The sequence below is a fragment of the Aptenodytes forsteri genome, unplaced genomic scaffold, assembly GCF_000699145.1.
Source record: "Aptenodytes forsteri isolate BGI_AS27 unplaced genomic scaffold, ASM69914v1 Scaffold578, whole genome shotgun sequence".
Lineage (NCBI taxonomy): Eukaryota > Metazoa > Chordata > Aves > Sphenisciformes > Spheniscidae > Aptenodytes > Aptenodytes forsteri.
Genome location: NW_008795139.1, coordinates 293478 through 306067, shown reverse-complemented (window position 1 = coordinate 306067; position 12590 = coordinate 293478). Strand labels below are relative to the sequence as shown.

At 57.8% G+C, this 12590-nt stretch overlaps 1 protein-coding gene across 1 annotated transcript in view; it reads left to right on the top strand.

Moving 5' to 3' along the window:
* CACNA2D2 (calcium voltage-gated channel auxiliary subunit alpha2delta 2) overlaps nucleotides 1-12590 on the top strand; it is a 204513-nt gene that overhangs the window by 153928 nt on the left and 37995 nt on the right. Inside the window, exon 3 of the mRNA XM_009278506.1 lies at nucleotides 7025-7084. Coding sequence (XP_009276781.1) covers nucleotides 7025-7084 — 60 coding nt within the window. The remainder of the gene's footprint in view (nucleotides 1-7024; nucleotides 7085-12590) is intronic.

Sequence of the window (12590 nt, the reverse complement as noted above, 5' to 3'; positions counted from 1 at the left end):
ACAACTGGCGATGGTGTTTCTTACCAGCAAAAATTGTGGCTCTGGAGGAGAAGGAGCAGAGAGAGACGCTGGCAGGGGAGCAAGAGCCAAGCGCTGCTGGCCTGCAGAGCTGTGAGTTACTGAGATGGTCAGTAAAATGATTAAAGTTGTGGCTGCGGGGCTCGCCCCAGGCTCCCAGGGCTGGGTGCTGGCCATGCCACTGCCCTGCGTGGGATCTGCAGCAGCTCTGGCTCTGGTTTTGCTCCAGGTTTGTGCTTGTAACCCTCGCTGCTGGCCGGGCTGGCTCTGTGGAGATGTCCTCCGCTCACCGCCCTGCCAGACCCCAGCAGCAAGCACCACCTGGTACAACACCGGGGTCTGGAAGCCCTTGGAGGATTTATCGCCTGCTCTTTACTGTTCACTGGGGTTTTATTTGCCCTCCCATGGGCAGGAGAGCATTAGCAGCCAGCGCCAGCCCCAGCTCCATCCTTCCCCTGGGACGGACTGGATCCAGGTGCCAGAGGAGGGTAGACTTGGTATTGACAAACAAGTTAGTGCTCTGAAAGAAAAACACTGCAGCATGTTTGAAGCTGCCTCCTTGATCAATACTCAGCCATGGCTGAGCCCGCTGCCGACTGGATTTCAGATGACGGCTGCTAGGGTAATAAGAGCCCTGGGATCAACTGTCTCGGAGATTATTACAGGATGAGATGCTTCGCTGCTTTACGGTGTTTACTCAAGATTTATATTCCCTATGTGTATATAAGAGGGTTGTCGTCTTTTGTTGCTGGTTGATCATTTTTTGATGGCGGTGTGTGTGCTGTGCCATTAGGGTTTGCTTAGGGGTGTGCATGCGGTTTGGTGCACAGGGAGAGGACAGGCTGGGGACAAGAGGGAGAGCCAGGGCGGGGGCACCCCGGAGCTGGTGGCAGGAGGTGGGACTGTGGCGCAGTGAGAAGGTGCCCTCTGCTCTGATGCATGCAGGCAGATGGGGATGGAGGCGCATGAAGCACGTGGAATGGGCTTTCGCCTTTCTGGATGCTCCACGGTCACAGATGTGGTTTCAGGGTGCCCCATCCACGGAGGGGGGATTGGTGCCAGAGGAGAGGGCTTGAGCCATCCTCATTCCTCCACCATGGAGAAGGAAGAGCTGCAAAACCAACTCCCAGGGGTGTTCCTGTCCAGGGTTTGGGTTACTTGGCTTTGTCGTGTGTGTTTGTTTTTCACCTTCTCGTCTTAACCTTTTACCTGTGTTTTCTCACTTTGGAAGGAGGGCTGGGATGATGAGATGCTGTGTGGACCTCTCTGGCCAGCGCAGCGCTGTTTTAATCTCCAGCAAAGATCTCTCCTTCCAGCTGTGTGCTCAGGTGCAGGAGGTTAATACACTTCGGGAGGCGCTGAGATGAGGGTGATAACAGCCGCGCGGAGGGGAGTTAAATGAAGGCTTAGCAGGAGTGGCTCTTCCTCAGAGCAAATATCCCTGGGCACACGCAGCCGCCGTGTGCTGGGCCATCGCTGGGCCCTTCCTTACTGGCTGTGGGGAGAGGCTGGGGACGCCATCCCAGGCTCCCCGAGGAGCATCCCCCCAGCATCGGCACAGGCGTGGGGTGCTTTATTTCCATGGGGAGGCTTGAGACACAAGGGCAGTGCTGCTGCCGTTACGCAGGGCTGCTCAGTCTCCTCTTGCAGGGTGTTTGCCGTAATCCTGTCTTATAAATCCAACCTTGGCCTTTGGCCTCCCCATGCTGCTCTGGTCTCTGCTCCACTGCCTCGCTGATCTGACCGAGTCAGGAACAGCCAGGGCATACTTATTGCCGTGTGGGGGCTGGGAAGAGAGATTTAGCAAAGCGTTAGACCAGTTTCCCTTGGAAAGCTGCTGTGTGAAAATACTGGAGCAATGCAGGAGAGCCCCAGGTGCGATGGGGGAGAACAGGCGACGAGGAGGAGGTGGGCAGCACCTTTGGGTGCTTGCTATGTCAGGGACAGTCCCTCTGCATGCTGGCCCCTCAAGCAGTGGGGATGCTGACAGCAGGGATGGTCCCCTCTGCCTAGGGAGGAGGTTGCAGACCCTGCCTGCGCCAGCTCCGATACTCAGAGTGTTTCCCACTGCCTCCCTCCCAGCAGCTTCGGGGTATCAGACCGGCTGCCCCCTGAAAGGTGCTGCCATGGGCGAGCACGCGTGGGTGAGCTGTGCTCGGGGTGGGGTGGGTGAGCTTGTGGGTGATCAGGGCTGAGAAGCGAGGTCCTGGAGCAAAGCAGGGGAAAAACAGCAGCCATGCATTTGGAGGTGCCATCCTCTAGGCAGACGGGAGGTCACCCACCTTGTCCCCCCTCTCCTTTCCCACACGACTTTCAGGAGGGAGGGCGCACGCCTGGCCGTGCCGCCTTCACCACCGCCTGCCCATCCCGAGTCCATGCTGTCCCCGAGGCTCCTTAATCCCGGGCAAGCTGGTGCGCTGAGCAGGGAGCTCCTGATGGATCTGCCCAGGAGAGCAGCGAGGCGGAGAGGAGCACTGTGCAGAACATGAAAGAGGCCGGGGTGCAATAAAGCCCGCGCAGCACCTTCCTCCTCGCAGACCCCCGCCGTCAGGATCTCCAGACACCAATCCCTTGGAAATCTCCTGCTGGCCTTTTATGACCTGTGGAGTCGTTTCAATTCAGTGTTTTCAGCCTCTAATTCTCCTGTCCTTAGCCCTCGGAGACTTCTGGGGAAAGAACCGTGCTCCTTAAAGTGCCATGGCCAGGGCAGTCCCTGTGCCAGAACCTGCTGGAAATTTGCAGGTATTTCACACCCATGCCTTATTTTTGGTAATTCCTCTAATTTTTCTTGCTGTTTGAATGACAAAAATGACAACCCCAGGTCCAAAGCCCCTGGGAAGATTCGGTGGCTGCCGTGTACGGGCACAAGATCCCTGCCCGGCTCCCTGGTATGCTGCCTGCATCCCAGGCATCTTGCAGTCCCTGCACGCAGCGCACCTTGAGATGGACTGATTGATCTGTAACACTTGAAAAATAATGGTTTAATCATTATTAAGGATTAGAAATAATCCCTGAGCTGTATTGATCACGATAACATTGTTCATGATGAACTCATTTGGCATTAATGGGGACATCCTGCAGCAATGTGTGGCTCCGGGCAGACCCGTCACCTTCCCCAGAGAGACGTGGCCAGAGGGGTTTGCTGGAGCAGCAGCACCATTCCGGCCCTAAAACACGACTCCAAGCCCTGCTTGTGAGCAAAGCTGTCCCAAATAACCCCCTCGGGGGCTCCATCCTTATTGCCACGGTTTTGGAGGATCCCAAATCCAGCGATCGCCCATCCCGTTCATGCCAGCAGCCTGTCTCAGGGCAGGGCCTGGCTGGGGCTCCCCTCTAGCACCAGCCGGGGACAGGCCGGGGCTGCTCCCATGGAAGCCCCCTGACATGGCATTGCTCCGAGCATGTTCCCCAGCAGGGATGGAGACGGGCAGAGGATCCCCTGTTGCAGAGGAGGGATGGCTGGCTGCCCACTTGGTCCCTCTCTCCTCCCAGTCCCCATCTCGATCACGTCATCAAAATGTCTTCAGTGAGGAAAATGCTGCAGAAGCAACAGCTGAGAGGCTCTGGGGCACTTCTCCCCGGGGTGGGTGTCCGCCTGCAGCTGGGAGCCGGCACAGCACCCTGCTATGGCTGTGCCCTCCCCCCGCGGGCTCCCCCATCCCTGCAACGTGCTATTTATCGAACAAGAGCATCTGGATTTATTTTTTTTAAAAAACAAAGTTGTGTCTAGAGCAACTTTGACGAATTGACATTTTCTGGAGGAAAAATACATTCCGTCAAAGCGTCGTTCCTGGGTGTAGCCGTCCCTTACTGCACCATTTGCAACCCTCCAGGCACTTTGCACGAGGCAATGAATAGTTAAAGATGTCCATAAATCTTACCCCTGCCCGTAATAAACAAACACATTCTTACCAAGCATAGAAAAATGCATATTTCATCACTGCTGCCTTAAATGTGACTTGGAATAAATGCTCACCTTTAATCAGCCATCTCAATATATAAACAGAGCACAAAAGCTTGGGGGAATGAGGTGCAGAATTGGGGCCACAGCTTTTCTAGGTGGCTCTGGGGAGGCAGGGCTGTGGCTGCGCAGGTGAGCCCTCCGCAAAACTGCCCTGAAAATTAACATTATTCGGCTTTTCTGTCCAGCCACGCGTTGTCTCCCATTCTCTTCTCTCCACCACCAGAGCCATAGGTATTTTGTTTCAGTGCTCAGCTGATAGCTGATCATTCCCCTTGGATGCTGGCCATTGAAAGCAAGCACTTTGATTTGGAAATCAAGATTAAAAAAATAGAAAAGATTAAACAGGAAAGTTTTGACCAGTGCGTGCTGAGATTATGCAGTGATGGAGACGCGCTTCCCTGCATCTGATAAGAACAAGCTGCATTCTCTGGCTGGGGAGGGCCAGATCTATGATGTCTTTCACCACTCGTGACCTTATTTTCGAGTACCGGTGCTTTGCCACGCTCCCGGTAATACAGCACCTGCCATCGTGGCCTTGTTCCCACCGCGCTGCCAGGGCTGCGTGCTGCCGGGGCTGGGTGTTGCCGCTCTCCTGCAGGCAGCGGGGCACGTGAAGGAGACACCGTGAAGCCTCGGGACTTCCATTCCCCCAAACATACGCTTAGAAGGGCTGAGGCATTTTGCATCCCCGTGTGCTGACGGCAGCGCTGGAGGAACTGGTGATAACGGGGACGGCAGCTGCGGCACGTGCGGCTGTGCCCCAGGCTCCTGCGCACCTCTCCGGAGATCGTCGTGTTGTGTGCGCGTGCTCTTATAGTCAGGCGCTCTCCAGGCCCTGGGGAAATAAATTCCCAGGGGTGTAGCTGGACTTCACTGCCACCCCAGTGGGCTTCCACCAGCATGCTGGGTCCCTGCTGAGCAAAGGAGTGCTGTTTCATTCTGGGATTTGTGGTTCACAGCATGAAAGTTGGGTGTGCAGTAGCACTGGGAATCTTATGTGCATCTCTGCGGTGCTGCCCAGGCGATGATTTGGGGTTGTTGTTTGGCCCAATGTCACCCCATTGTCAGTGTTCCTTCCTCCTCCTCCCAGACGATTCAGGGAGCTGGAGGCGGCCAGGGCTTCCCTCCCTCCCCATGCTCTGGCTGCCGGCATCGCTTGCGTGGAGCAGAGCATGTCCCGTCCCGCTGGGGGATGCAGGGAAACGAGGAGCAGGCGATGCAGCAGCGCCTGCCATAAGGCACATCTTTGCTTGATGCGTCTTCCACTAACTCACTAGGGAGCCTTCCTGGGCTGCGACAGCCTCACAAGCCTCATGGCCAATTAACCCCGTACAGATTAGCCACTCAGCCCCCGGAGCTGAGACCTCCACGGCGTGTATTCCCCGGGGGCCTTGTAAAGCCAACAGCTGATGGGGAGCAGGCAGGCTGTGCCGGGTGCTGCGAGGCTGCGGAGATAAACGGCACACCCCTGTGAGCGGTGAGGGTGCCCGGCACCCAGGGGTCCGGGTGGCCCTCGGCTCTGCGGGCTGGCTCAGGACACCGTGCTACCTCCAGCTGGGCTTTGGTGCTAATCGGGTTGTACAGCCCTGGCAGGCAGCTCCCCGGGCAGCTGCCCGCACCCCCGGGGGCCTGGAGCTGGTCGAGGGATGGAAGGAAAGGTCTGTGTCGCTTGTTTTGCTCTTGGCTTTATTTGTTTAGTGATGCAGAGTGGATCCTGTTGGAAAGCCCTTTGGCTCCATTAAAGGCCAGATTGCGGCTTCTTTCCAGCACTGCCGGTACCCCAGGGACTGCCTGGTCTCCAGCCCTGCCCTGCTGCACCCTCTGTGCTGGTGAGGCCTCTCATGGCGGAGCCCGAGCCCAGTGAGGCTGCCCTGGTGCTGAGCATGGCTCCATCCTGCTCCTGGCGAGCCCTGGTTCCTCTGGCTACCCCAGCACGGGCAGCAGCCTGCCTGTACTGCCTGCTGCCTCCGGAGCCATCAGGGTGGAGATGCTTTTGTCTCCTTTGAAGCCTCATGTGCTTTAGTGGGAGAAGGTTGTGCTTGCCCCAGCCTTGGGTGAGACCTGGCCAGGCAGCTCAGCCCTGGACCCTCCTGCTGCGTCTCATAGCTGGTTCCTCTCCTCGGCCGCTCCCTGGGAGTGCTGGTGTGTTGCAGACGGGCTCAGTGCCACTGAGCCGATGGCTCTGGGCGTGCGACGGGGTGAACCCAGCACGGGCAGCAGCCTGCCTGTACTGCCTGCTGCCTCCGGAGCCATCAGGGTGGAGATGCTTTTGTCTCCTTTGAAGCCTCATGTGCTTTAGTGGGAGAAGGTTGTGCTTGCCCCAGCCTTGGGTGAGACCTGGCCAGGCAGCTCAGCCCTGGACCCTCCTGCTGCAGGCAGCAATTGCAGACAGAGCTGCTGCGTCTCATAGCTGGTTCCTCTCCTCGCCAGCTCCCTGGGAGTGCTGGTGTGTTGCAGACGGGCTCAGTGCCACTGAGCCGATGGCTCTGGGCGTGCGACGGGGTGAAGGAGGGCACGGGCACATGAAGGGGTTAATCTGGGTGGGCAGAGCCACGCACCTCTGGGCCCCAGCACTGGGGCATTTCAAGGGGGTTTTCAAAGCATTTTTGAAGGGTCTGCCCTGCCCTGCAGAGAGCTGGGGGCCGTTGGCGCAGGGACCCGGGTTCAGTCCTTGCCCTGTGCCACAAATGAGAGCCTGCCCGGCTCTGGCGGTAACGCCAACAGCCGCCAAGCTGTGATGGCTCAGCCCTCGTTGAGTTCAAGTGGCAGCAGTTCCTTTGGAGACACTGGCTTGCTCCAGGAAAGGTGGGAGCAAGCAGAAAAATACTGGCTCCCCATGCCCGGAATGTCCTTCTCCAGGCATTGCTGCCTGCGATCCCTCCTCCTGCCCCTCTGCCTGCACAGCAGAGGGATGGCAGGGTCCTGGGGGATCCCCCAAACAGAGGGGGGTCTGGGGCAGAACCCACGGTCCCGGGTTGACGTGGGCAATGCCCGGCTCCTCTCACTTTCCCTGGTCTTACTTCTCTCCCGCTTGCTTTGCAGAGACTTGCCAACGCGGCGGAGAAGTTCCAGAAGGCTCACCACTGGCAGGACAACATCCGGGTAAGGCTCCGCATGCGCCCCAGCTACTCCCACCCCCTTCCCTCCTGGACACTGAGCTCTGTGGAGGCACCGGCCTTGGGGATGACTCCTGGCACAGGAATCAGCTCCTTGTCCCATCCCTGCTCCCATCCCTGGGCTCTTCTTTCCCTCCTTGCCCACGTTCTTGGCTCCCTCGCGAGTTACCACTGGCCGTGCTGTGCTGCTCGGCACGTAGGCGGCCCCGGCACCGCTGCCTGCCAGCACTAACGAGAGCAAATGAAGCGATTTTGAGCTCATTTCCAGCCTCGCCTCTGCCTGCACACGCCGTAAGGAGAAGGCAGGAGGTGAAGGTCGAGCTGGCGGCTCAGTGCTGAGGGTTTGGGGGCTGGGAAGACTCTTACCCCCCGCCATCTCCAGCAGCCAGCGGCTTTGCTGCTGAGCGGGGTCTCACGTGGGGTGACAGCAGCGGTGGCTTGTCCGTGGCACCTGCCAGCAGTTGCAGTGGGGGCTGTTTCTGGGGGAAGGAGCAATCTGGGCTGGGAGAGGGAAGATACGGGTTTAATGATTGCATTTGACTTTGTAATTCTGGCAGTGATAGCGCTCAGCGGGAACCTGAAGGATTCTGCCTTGAAATGCTCTCAAATTATAACAATAATACAAAAGGAAGGAAAGATTGTTTTCCTTCCAGTGCAAACAGAGTCTACAATAAAAAATACTCCTGAGCCACCCAGCCCCTTTCTCCGGATCGAGCCAGATCCTGCCCGGCCCTGGGGAACCGGGGGTCCATCCACTTGATGGACTGGCCCAGCTCTGTGCACAGCACCCGGGGCGCTGGGCATTTGCTCCCCTCCCCAGCAGGCAGCCCTGCCTGCCTCAGCCCTGCCTGCATCAGCCCTGCCTGCATCAGCCCTGGTTCCTGGGCAGAGCAGAGGGACGGAGGGGCTGCGTAAATGGCTCTCGCTGCCGGGGTTGAACCTCCTTTTGCCATCCTTCATCCATAAACTGGCAGGGCACGGTCAGACCTGCATGCCAGCACCGGTGGGTGACACTGGCTCTGCTGCTGCCCCCTGCTTGTTGCTGGTGCTGGCACAGGCAGCGGGCAGGGAAGGCAGCAGCGCAGCATCCCCAGCTCCTCCTCTCCTCCCTTCCCACCAAGCGGCTTGTTCGTTCTGGCCGCAGCTCTCCCCTCCTCTCCCAGCGTGTTGCATCCTAACCTCGCGCCGGAGTCGATGACAGATTGTGGCGAGCGTGGTTATTTTCGTGTTTCCATCCGAAGGCGCGACGGCAGATGCTGAGTGTTTGCGCTGCATTAGTGCTAATGGCAGCCCCATTAAACCTTGCTGCAGATGGGTTGCTATGGAAGTCGGGGGGAAAATGAAACAGGAGCAGGAGCCCGAGCGGCTGGGAGGCTGCTGCCAGCAATCGCTCAAGACCCATCTCTATGGGGAAAGTTTCTTTTTTCTCGCTTTTTTTTGATGTTCCCAGCCACACACCGGCCATGTTGGCCTTTCTGAAGGGGTTGAGTTCAGCCTCCCACCTCAGGGGGCTTTGCAAAGCGCCTCCCTGGTCCCAGAACACTCCCCCCTGTCCCATGCTGTCCTGCCCCATCCCTGCTCCTTGTCCTCGCCCACCCTCAGGCCCCCTATGTCTCCTGGCCATGCCAAGCTGGGGCCGTGTCCCCATGTGTCCCCAGAGCTCCCCTGGACACCGGAGCACTCTCCTTGGCCAAAAGCAGTCTTGGCCCCAAGGTCACCCATGCAGTGGCACCCGGGGCACCTCTCATGTCGTCCCTCCAGCTCGTTTCACCCCGGGGCTGGGTGGCAGCTTGGGGTGGCACCGTGGGCAGGGATGGGGGACAGCAGGGCAGGCTGCGGTGCGGGGCCGTTGTATCACCCTCGGTGATTTGGAGGAGGGAGAGGCCATGCCCTTCCCTGCCTACACAGCTAGGGTCTCTCAGGGATGCATGTTCACCCGCTGGCAAACATTCCGGGAGGAGCCCCGGAAAGGCAAGAGCTGGGTCCCGTTCCCACGGGACGGGCTTCCACCACGGCGCACTGCAACCGCCTGGCGCTGGTACGATAAGAGACCACAAAAAGCTCCCAGTTTGCGGGGGCCCGGCCAACCAGTTTTCCCAGTGAGAAGCTTCTGGCCTCCGGGCTTGCATCCAGGGCTCTGCAGGGAGTCCGCCGGGACAGGCTGGCTCCACTCTGTGCAGAGCCACGGGGGTCTGTCCCTCGAGGCACATCTGGTCTGTCCCCCTGCTCTGGATGTCCCCAGCACTGTCCCCCAGCCGTGGCAGCGGTGTGAGCCCCCCGTGCAGACCATCCCCAGCAGCAGATGGAGGTGCCAGGGCTGCAGCCCACACCGCGATGATGTTTACCAGGTTTCCATCCTCTGTTTGCCATCCTGCTCAGGCAAGAGACCTGCAAAGTGTACCTATAAAAACACTGGAAGGTCATGTTGAGTTTTTTGCTGCCGTCCTTTGTATCCATCCTCGCTGACAAGCTGCCGTGCTGCCCGTTGGGCGTCCCAGCCGGCTCTGTTCTCCCAGCTCCTCTCCTCCCGTGTGCTCTGCTTTCCTCCAGGGTTTTCCAGTGCCTTAGGTTCTTTTCCAGACCTTCAACCCCATCCCAGCACCATCAGCGGGGTCTCGGGTGTCCCGCACCCCCATGGCATGCAGGAACAGGGGCCGTGCTGACCCAGGGGACGCTACCGAAGGCACAGGTCTGCGCCACCAGCTGCAAAATGCATCCCAGGGCATCGTCATCACTGTGTGTCGGACTGCTGGGGCTGCCGGAGCTGTTTGTCCCTTTAAGGGACACTCTGACGCTGCAGAGAGCCATCCTCGCATTTATGTGCGCTTGGCAGGTTATATAAATTGCCTTTAAAAGTTGACTTCTTTATAAGCCATTTTCTGCTTCATAAAATGTTTATTACTGTTGTTTTTCTCCCAGTTCTTCTTCCTTGCTGCATTTTCCATCGCTACACTGGGAAGGTCCCCTCTTCCTCTGCCTGCTGACCCCCTGCCTCCCACCTCTCCCCACCTTTTAGGTGCTGGAAAGGGACATTTGAAGGGTCAGAGCCCAGCAGGCCCTTTCTCCTTGGAAAAAAAAATAGCTATAAATTGAGCTGCAGATGTAAGAGCTGCTGGGGACAGGGTTTAACTGCTGGGCACAGCACGGGTGGTTTTGGGGTGTGGTGGCGTGCGCGGAGGCGGCAGAGGGAGCACGGGCAGCCCCACGCCGCTGCCTCTATCCATAACCCCCGCCTGCAAACACGCGAGCAAATAACAAAGCCCAGATAATTTCAAGCTCCATTAGAAACGAAACTCCAGGGAAAACAGGATCACTGTTTGCCAAATGGGGAAGGACAGGAGGAATAACAGAGATCTCGCTCCCGACCGCCCAAGAAAGGTGAGGGATAAAGCGGGGGGACGGTGCCAGTGGTGGCACGGCTGGATGCCCCTCCGTGGCCGTACAGCCCTGGATGCAGCATCCCTCCGGGCACGGGGCCCTGCCGACCAGCTACTCCATCCGGCGTTGCCGCGGTGTGCCTGGCACGTGTCTGCGGCGGGAGCGGCGCCTGTGCCACGCCACGCGTGGGCACCGGTGGCTGTTCCTGTGGGTTTGCCGCGGCGATGCAGGCAGGGCTTTGTGTTCAAAGCGGCGCTAGAAGGGTGAACACCAGCTCCTTATCCCCCTTTCATTTTTCTCCTCCTTTAATTACAGATCCTACTTATCGGCTGAGAACAGAAAGATCGTCGTCATAACCTTGTACTTGCCCTTGTAGGTTTACCTAAAAAGTTAGAAAATAAAATCAAATACTCTAATTTGCAGTCATCTTGCCATTTCAAACCGAGTTTTCATTACAGCACAGAAAGTGCATTGAAGCTGTGTTTATAACCCCCTTTTAGATAACAAATCACATTTTCTTTTGGCTGGCGAGTGTGTAGAATTGATATTTTTTTTTTTCAGTTTAACAGGTTTGTGTGTTCAGGAATGATCTCCATCAACTGAGAGTCTTTATTGTGTTTGATATAATGTCAGCTTTCATTACGCTCGGAGAATTACTGTGTTAAAGCACCAACCTTGCTGTAGAGCTGTTCTGGCCGAAAAGCAGAACAAGAAAATCATTCACAAAAACCCCGTGTTGGTGCCGTTCCCTCTTAAAAGCCAAGGACGGGGCTCGAGGCTGCTCCCCTTGCCCCCCGCTCTGCAAGATGGCTGGGCCACCCGTGGTGGTCCCATGGGTGTGATGGTTTGGTGCGGGGGCTGCTGGCTTTCCTCCTGGTGCTGCCGTCCCATCCCATCCCATCACCGGCAGGACAGGGGGTCCCTGGATCCCAACAGCTCTGCATGGGTGCTGGCATCCCCGTGGTACCCAGGTGCAGTGGAGGGGAGAGGCGGCTGCATCTCGTTCGAGGCAGGCTCGGAGGAGCGGGAGCGGACAGGAGATGCTGTGTAAAGAAGAATAGCCGGTGAGGCGTGATCAGATAAAACATCTTCTCAGGGAGATGAAAAAACTGTTGACGGGTCACTTAAATATTTCCCCAGCTCTGTCAGAGAGGCAGAGGGAGGAAATTGCTTTAAAAAAAAAAATATGCCAAGGCAGATTATGATGGCTGTTTCCACCTGTCCTCAGTAATGCATATGGTCTCTGCTGCTGGATAGGATGCGAAGGGACTCACATGGCAAGGGCGGCAGGAGAGGCACGGTCCCCACCAGACCGGTCCTGGGTCCATCCGACAGCCCAAGGTGGCTGGGGCTAACCGTGAATATTTCCCTCTTTCTGGGGACTGGGGAAGGATTCATCATGACGCGTATGGACCAGGATAGCTCTAGCCCAGTGGAAATAAAAGGTTCAGCCCCTACCAGCCGCTGCCAGTGTTTTTCATGATGCCCAGAGCCAGGCGTGGCTGTGATTGCAGGTAGGAATTGCTCCCAGGAATTCATCCGGTCCTTTTGGGAGCCTGTTCCTGGCTGTGGCCCTTCCACCACCCCGTGGCAGCTGTTGCAGAAACACTCTCTTTGCCTTGTTACACAGCCGAGAAGGCTGCTGTGCCTCTGGCAGGACTGGGAGACCTTGGGGTGACCCCTCACCCGGCTGAGACCTCCAGCCCCAGCTGCCAGCTAGGGCAAACTGGCCATCACGGACCCGTCCCCGGGCACAGCCATCATCCGGTTCCATCCCGCTCCTCCCGACGTGGGTGGGCTTGGCAGGGGCGATGCTGCGGTGCGAATGCGCTGTGTCCCCCTGCTCGTCCCCTGCTGCCCCGCATCCCTTAAAGCCGACGCGAGACTGCAGGTGCTGCAGGCGCGGTAGGAGCTGCGTGAGCTGCGTGACACACTGCGGGCTATCTTCCGTACTAAAGGTGCAACTATAAGCAAAATCTGTTGCTATTTCTGTGTGCTTAACGGTTCGGGGACATGAAGAACTTGCTAAATATTCGCTGCCCATTGTAAGTGCTGATGGCAGAGGAAAGAGCTGCTGGTGAGCAGAGCCACCGGCGCTGTGCGGGCACACCGGC